Raw genomic sequence first — 8,577 nt, 5'->3', positions numbered from 1 at the left:
CAATAAGGTAATAAAATGCATGTAAATCCTAATTAGGTGACATTTCATATATATAGCAATATGTATCATAAACAATTACCAATGTATAATATATTGTCTCATCTAATTGTCAATAAAATATTTTTCTAACTTTATTTTATATTTAAGAATTTAGCACATTGTTGCAGCAATTTTGGCCCTAAATATGAACAATGCAGTCCTGTCACAGAAATATTCTGGTCCATGAACAATTTACATTAATCAAGTGGACCTATTATTACATTTTAACATTATTTAAAGGGTGGAGATCCCTTTACAGAACAAAAAAAAATGGGATTTTTAATTTTTGCTTTTTACCTTTTTTTGGGGGAGGTTTCCTCTCCTTCCTTGGCAGTCTCCTGGGAAACTTGGGTCACACTTATCCTAGAAGGCTCTGGGCTAATCCTACTTCAAAACAACAAAAAAAGAGAGTGCCTCATCTAGACCCATTGTAGAAACCTGTAAAATTACAAGAAGGTCTAAACAAGGGATAATACTATGGCAAACTATATATAGGTTAGCCTTATCTTCCCATGTCCATGGCTCCCCAGATGTTATTTGGTAACCAAGGACTAGAAGATAGAAGGCAGCTTGCTGCATCTGTCCTCCAATAACTGAATGCTGTAATGCTCTCTTACCTGTTGCAGTTGATAAGTGGTCTCTTTCTGACTTGTGCTTTCAGCGTCCACTGAAGGGCGTTTAATAGACTAATAATTACATGTAAAGTTTGCTGTGCTCCTGCAAGTAAAATCCCAATAAAGAGCCTGCAAACACTAATTAGTTTTAAATAAATACTTGTAATTAAAAGTTTGAGGGTTTGTTACTCCACTGCTAATTAGTTACTAGGTAATTTCCCTCTGGTATTAATTTGCAGAGTTAGGTACAATCTATGTTATTTGTGAAGTTGCAGCTTGTTAGAATATACTTTTTAATCTGACAGTCACTATGTGGCATGTACTAATTGATGCTTATTTAAAGAATTTGCTGAATTTAACACTTTCCATGCTGCAAAGAATGATTCTAAAAACTTCACTGCAGGCAGATATGAGATGTAAATTATTATGGCTAAGTATTCATGAATACTTAACTGAATTCATTAAAATGAGCCACTAATAAAAAAAATAGAATTTGATGCAGTCTGCTGCTGCTGCTCAGCAGAATTTTTTTGTTGTAACAGACAGTGGTGTCACCCACATGGTTGTACCCGTGGTTACATCTCAGGTATGACTGGGAAGAAAAGCAAATCCTCTGGCAGATGAAACATCTACCATAAATTGTCATTCCTCTGTATATATGGGTATTAGGTTTAACTATTCTACTGGCAAATTCTATTGAAGATATCTGCTGGTGGTACACCACAGTCAGCTGGACTGGATTCATTTCTATTCACTACAATTAGACCTCCATTATTTGACCTAAAAATAAATATTTGGGAATGGTTTTAACTTGACATCTTGACACGATTTTCCATTTTGCAATACAATATATTCACATTGTCTTTATGCCTTATTGACCTACTTTGGGAGCACTTGGTGGCAGCTCCTACCTGCTGAAACTGACAGTGAATTGCTGAGTAAACAGAGTAGCTTTGGATGCTGCTCCTGTCAAAAAAGAGATGTCTGACCCAAACTTGTGTTCAAACCAGATAGAGAGATACAATGCGTACAAAATAAGATCTGATGTGTACAAAATAGTTTTGCACATGCCACTGTTTATCATAAAAGTCATCAAACAATTCTTTAATAAACAGTGGCATGCACCAGACTATTCTGAACACATTACACCCTGTGCTATATGATATTACTTTGATTTACATTACATTAATAGGATCCTTTATCAGACCAGGTCTCTGTTATCATACTAAGGCTGCATATACACAAGCAATAATTGTCATGGGAAAGGATCTTTCACGATCCTTTCCAACGACTATCGATTGCACGATGCATGAACAAGCTCTGTACATACAGCAATGTTCTGCTCTACGGAAAAGGGGGGGGGGGGGGGGTCTGCGACGGAGTGGCTGCTCTCCCTCTTCACTTCCATTATGTTCGTTCGTCGTCCATCGTCCGTGGATCCGTCAGGATGGTCGTTCGGACAACGGGCGCTGTACACACGGCAGAGTCTTGTCCGATATCAGCCCTGAGCTATATAGTCTAAAATACGTGGTGTTATTGCAGATGAAAAGTACATTTTTTTTCTATTATCCCTGCTATTTTATAACACTAGGGGTATTTATTTATCAATAATCAAGATTACAACAAGTGTTAACTCACACATTTTCAAATTGATTCCTCCTACACAAAAATGTGTAAATCTGGTGTGATATATGTGTAATATGTTGTGTGAAAATATTTATAGCTATACTTCTAAAATAAATTCCTTGTATGGTTGTTTTAATTGATGTCATGTGGATTACATCCCTTTGATTTAAACATGAATGAAATCAAGTAAACAATGTAGCAATAAAGGTGTCCATGACACTTGGAATTGCTGTTGTCACAGATGACAAGTTCCTGATTGCCATTTTGACAGCGGGGATCTGTCATCAGAAGTGGCAACTAAGAAATATGCCCTGGAAACTTTGTTGAGGTCTATTTTTAATGTCTATCTCCAATACGTAAAGTGGTGTAGGAAAAATGAAAGTGTTTTTCAACCCAATGTGCTTTTTGTTTTCTTTTCAATTATACAATGCCAATTGTCTCCCAGATTAAATAAAAAAAAAAAAAAAAAAAAAAAAAAAAAAAAAAACTCAAAAATGTCAATCTGGTAAAACTCAAAAATGTAAATCATATGGTTATTTTAACATGAAAGGTCTTTCAAGCACTGCAAAACCAAACCAAAGTGGAATAACTATACACTCAGATCTACATACAATAGTTTGTCCTTCCATTTCTGATTCTAATTCAAAGATTGCCCCTAGAACATCTTCAACTTTCTTTTCCACCCAAACATTTTCAAGTAAAATAGTTTCTAGATTACGCCAGAGTATCTGAGTGGTGACATCTATGGTGTGTAATCCAATTTCGCAGAATAAATGAAAACAAATCCCCAGAACAATATTCAGAATTCCCAATTTCTCATACTGTAGCCAGTTTCAGTTCTTTTGCTGCAAAAAACAGGATTACAGGAGGTGTTCATGCAGAGTTAGCACAGCCAATACATAGCAGCCCATTCTTCACAACAAGTTCAGCCTGCATATATCCATCTGTTCACACATTTGTGACACCCACATGTCACATGACACAGGCTACATGAACTCATCTGGATAAATTCAGGACACTGCACTAGTTGCCAGTATATAAATGAATGATCTAATCTCTTTGAAATTTGGCACTCAATGTTCATATTATACTCACAAATGAACACATAAGCTTAACAATAAAAAGGAGGTAGTTGATCTGGTCGGATATCTAGATATGAAAGTTTTATTGCCGTTTTATTGTAGACAGGATGCTGCAAGTGCAATATATGGAAGGTAGTACCGTGATGATGTGAAAGCCCTGACTACTCGTACATTAAAGAGAATACATATACAGAAACACAAAAGTTTTGCTATCTTATAGGGATTGTTAATGGTTACTTGCTGCTAAAAAAATATGTTGAAATATATTAATTTGCATAGAGTACCTTCTGAAAATTTGAAGAGCACGTCCTGGCAGGTGATTGCCTAGGGAAACTATCTCTACCGCTTCATAGCTGCATATCTTCTGTTTTTGAGCTAGTGGACACTTGTAGATTTTCACTTCTGATTTGATTTACAATGTGAGAAAAGGATTGAATCTGAAAAGTATTCTGAAGAGAAATCAGTAGCTAAACGAGATTGATTTTGTGGATTCTAGCTGACTGTGCATATGTTGTATTAGGTGTATGACCGATCTATTACAGTTCAGATTGCTTTGTATCCAGGGAAAACATTTGGAAAGGCAGAATCTCATACAAGTGTGAGCATTAGTTTGGGTTTATCCACTAATAGAAAAACAATACTAAAATATTATTATTAAATACCGAATGGGTGTGTGGGGTCTAGGATAGTTATATTATATGAGTTTGTGCAAGAGAACATTTTCTGAGATTCAATGGCAACCCAGCTGGAGCACAAAGGTGTAGTAAAAGTAACAAAGGTGTGTTATGTGCACTTAGGTGGAAATTTTTATGAGGTAGAGTGCAGTCCTGCAGAACAAGGGAAAAAAAGAATAGTGGATTTGGTTTTGCTTTATTAATCACCCATGTATATAATGCATTTCCATAATCTGAAAAAATGCTAATCTGTTAGCATTACACACATTTCTTCCATTAAAGTTAGACACATTCTTTTCACTAAAAAAATTTAATGACATTGTAGGAATGACACAGAAGTAAAAACAACACAATGAGAAGGTCACACCACTGGGCTACCCATCAGTCTCTCTTGTCGCAGAGAAGTCAATCTTTTAAACCATTTTTCCTCAGCTTCAGCCTTCTCAATGTACAGCTGTGGAGAGGGAAATGTTATTAAATAGAAGTACTGATCAGAGGTCAACATACAAATACTTATCAAAGGTTGCCTATTCAGTAACAAAAATGTTAAAATGGCACATGACCTAAACTCAGAAATAAATAGCAGACATTATTTTTTATAAATAGAGACCAGAACAGTGTAGGTGGCCAACACAGCAACTAATAAACTTCACATTTCTTTTTTTTCAGTGAAAGGTTAATATTTTAAATAAAATTAGATTGTAGCATAGACTGAACAAACTTACTGTAACATGCTTCATCTCTGCAAAATAATAAATAGAGGTATACAACGACACTAATTATATAAAACACACACAATTTTATTGAACATGCAAGTCCTAAAAGACTTTATCTACAAACAAATTAAACATCACGGTAGTCCATGCCAGCCAATCATATAGACTACACTGGAAAAATTAATAAAACAGCAATCTCTGAATGTGGGGCATATGGTGCAAGCAAAAGCTTTTAGTTGGTTGAGAATCCTAATATTTTTTTTCAGCTATTCAGATGAGGCTTTTAGATAAATGTACAGATCACTATATTGCTCTTTTATTTTATTCTCTACACATATGCCACTTCTTTAGGAGAACAGAGCTCTCAATCCAATAATTTATGATCATTTGCACCGATAAAAGAAACAAATAGTTTGTTATATTCAGTATGCTGAACAGGAGGAAAAAAGAAATATTTTGGAACACTTCCACTAGATGCTTAATGTTTCTGGACTTGGTGTCCTATTTATGCATAGCCAATATGTAATGCAAATCTCAAAATGAGATACCATAGTAGTTTAGATAAACCAAAAATAACTAGCAATATATTGCCACGCAGTAAAAAAAGGCTTAAAAAACTGTAGCGTTTTTTAGGGCTGTTCGATGATTGCTTCATAGCAATGAAACTATCTATATAGAAATGTGCACCTGTTTTTAAACCATCTTCCTACCTACAAGACAATCTATGCAAGTGTCTAGGGCCTGGTGGGTGCACAGGGGGCCAGTCAGTGCTCTCCACCATGTGCTTTTCTGGGCTGAAGCACAGAAAAATCTACCTAGCACATCCCCCTGCACCCCATTTCAGTCCTAAGCATGAGAGCAAACTCACCTCTGCTCCTTCCCACAACTCCACTCCCAAATATGTAACCCCATGTCATTGGCACCAGAAAAAAAGGTGTTGAGAACGATATGCAGAGATTGGGCTTTGGAGTCAGGACTGCAGATGTAAGGAAGAACTAACAAATTCAAGCATAGGAACATAAACTGACCGCATGATGCCCTCACCCTATGAGGATTCACATCCAATAATTTACACCAATGGTGCAGAAATGTCTAGAAAAGGGGGGTCTGTTAATTAGTCTGTATCCTCCACATAACCTGATTTGGCATGGTTGTTTGTGGAGAAGTACTAGGAAAATATTTATTTTAAGATAAATAAAAAAATCTTTGCGATTTATTACCATAACACATTAAAAATACCCTGTGCTGGCAGTATATTAGACGGTTGGATCCCCCCTTTTATACACAATGCAGTGGACCGGCTCTCCTATGTGCTGACACAGCACAGGGTATTTTAACTTTTAGAAGGATTCAATCAGGCTATAAAAGACCTTATGAGCACAAAGAGTCGCTTGATATACATTTAATATCTATAGTAATATTGCACATATCCTAGGATATAAATCTTAAAATGCTAGCAATAGGGAGGGCAGTTTGGGCCAGAAGTCCTGATAACGGCAGAGCAAAGATGGCTGAAAGAATTTCATTAGAGGTGACTGAAATAATTTTTATGCCTCTCAAGCTGTAGAAAAGTTATAAAATCTAAATAGTTCCTAGTAAAAGAATAAAAAATACAATGTTTCAAACACCTTAACAGAAAAGTAGCTGCAGGGGTGACAGATTTGGCCAAAAATACCAATATCTTGATTGATTACTAATTATCTTAAAGAGGAACTAAATTGAAAACTGCCAAAAAACAAAACAAAACACTTACCTTCAATCCCGCACTGCAGTCTGATCCATCCAGGGATGTCTTGCATCGGGTCCTGCATCGCCCCGGAGCTCCGAACAGTAGCACCATCTTCATCTATTTTTCTAGGTTCTTCATCCTGTCACCCGACCCAGGCATGAGATCGGGTGATGTAGGATGGAAAAAAAACTTGCGAGATAAGCAAATTTTTGTCTTTGCACGAAAAGGCTCCTTCTGTGCATGCCCGAGATGCATGCTGTAGGTATCCCAGGAGGCTTTGCACTCCCATGCATTCTCAATTGCCTAGGTGATAGAGATTTAGGGGGCAGTGCTGCACCCTTTTAAAAAAAAAAAAACAAAAAAAAAAACAACAGAATTTTTACCTTACATAAAAGGGTTGTGCACCATTTTATGTAAAGTGAAATTTCTGAGTTTAGGTATGCTTTAATTGATACCTTCCAATAATAGGGAAGAATAATGACAGAACTTGTTTACAATACTTTGGGTGCATACAATCTGTTTAGGGGAGTATATATTTTACCTCTGCCACCTTCAAGGTAAATAACTTTACGAGTATTGCTTCTCAGAAGTCTTAGCTCTAAATGTAAGATCACGTTCCAACACAGATCTAGGTAATAATACTTACAAATATTGATTTTTAATGTAAATAGAAATCTAGGTTAAAGGTTCTGAACTCACAATTTTTCTGTCTCTGTTCTGAAAAAGAAAGTTTTAGCGATAAAGCCAGCAATCAAACCTAGAAATCTGACCCAACGACTAACTTACCTCAGTAAAAATGTATTTGCTCTGAACAAAGTATATGATGCAACTTACATTTGGGTGTGCGACTGCGTTGTCATCCAAGTACTTGATAGCAGTTGGGATAACACCAACATCTGCTTCCTTCTCTTCTGAAAACAGATCCAGTGTCCGTGTCCCTAATATAGCAGAGTCATGCTTGGTCTCGGTGCTCTCTGTATACTAAAAACACCGCCATGATAAAGAGAGAAAAAAATTATTATACCAGGTGTGAAGAAAAAAAAAAAAAATATATATATATATATACACACACACATACACACACATACATATATACATACAGTATACACATTTTTGATTGTTATTATCTTCTATTTAACCCAAGGTTATTAAACAGCCATTATGTCCCAGCTGATGCTAGATAACCTCTGTAAAATGGATGAGGCCAAGCAGCCAGATTGGACACGACATTAAGACAGGTTATATTACTAGATGTGGCTTTACTTGCAACCATTAATGACAACCGGAGTATTAAATGAAAAGCAGCTTATTTAGTATAATTGTATGGATTGGGTTTCTAATTAACAGTGAATATCTCCTGTACAGGCCTCTGTAATGTGTGGGAGCATGGAAGAATGGCCTCAAAGTGGATCACAATGGATGTCATGACATGAGAACTAATCTATAGCAGGCTCTGACTAATATGGATTATGTGTCCAATAAGACATCGCTCTTTAGGTTTGAGCCATCCATACACATTTATATAAGAGACAAATAGATGTGGATCCATTTCTGCCAAAATCAATTGTTTCTGGTTGGTCAACTAACATATCTACATGTAAAACAAGCCCATGTGAAGAAGGTGAGAAGAGAATCATAAAAAAGTTTTATAAAGGTGTGTTTGTGTTTACACAGAACACTGGGCTTAGGCAGACAAATGTGTGAAGAAAAGCGCCATTTTTGTTGGTTATAGTAAACATGCAGACATGCATCCAGCAATATGGTGTAGTAGGAGAAGGAAAAGTACAATCTGTTTGCTTTGGTCAACAAAAACTTTAGATACTGGGTTATGAAAGTAAAGTCTTTAACACAGCAAACCTCCTGAACAATGGATTGTTACTGTGCACAAACACACTGAGTATGTGAGGATGTCCAGAGTAGGCAGCTGTCCACTGCAGAGACTAAACAAACACAGCTTTACTTCTCTCTATGAAGATAATTCACTAAACACTTATAAAATGCTGCTGAGCTTTCACAGCGTCAAGAGACGTACGGCCCCAGAAGCTGGAAATAAATATATAATAAAAAAACAACATTATTAAGCTGTGAAACTTAAAT

General features: G+C 36.2%; 1 protein-coding gene across 2 annotated transcripts in view; it reads right to left on the bottom strand.

Annotated features, from left to right (window-relative positions):
* Positions 1-4,215: 4,215 nt before the first annotated feature.
* The window catches only part of RSRC1 (arginine and serine rich coiled-coil 1), a 158,856-nt gene continuing 154,494 nt past the window's right edge, over positions 4,216-8,577 (bottom strand). For both annotated transcript variants that reach the window (XM_072408025.1, XM_072408023.1), the window contains exons 9-10: positions 7,315-7,461; positions 4,216-4,489 (exon numbers count right to left, since the gene is read on the bottom strand). In XM_072408025.1, coding sequence (XP_072264126.1) covers positions 4,397-4,489; positions 7,315-7,461 — 240 coding nt within the window. In that variant the 3' untranslated portion in view covers positions 4,216-4,396. The remainder of the gene's footprint in view (positions 4,490-7,314; positions 7,462-8,577) is intronic.

This window comes from Pyxicephalus adspersus, chromosome 4, assembly GCF_032062135.1.
Source record: "Pyxicephalus adspersus chromosome 4, UCB_Pads_2.0, whole genome shotgun sequence".
Lineage (NCBI taxonomy): Eukaryota > Metazoa > Chordata > Amphibia > Anura > Pyxicephalidae > Pyxicephalus > Pyxicephalus adspersus.
The sequence above is the reverse complement of the archived record's forward strand: the minus strand, read 5'-3'. Positions and strand labels throughout refer to the sequence as shown.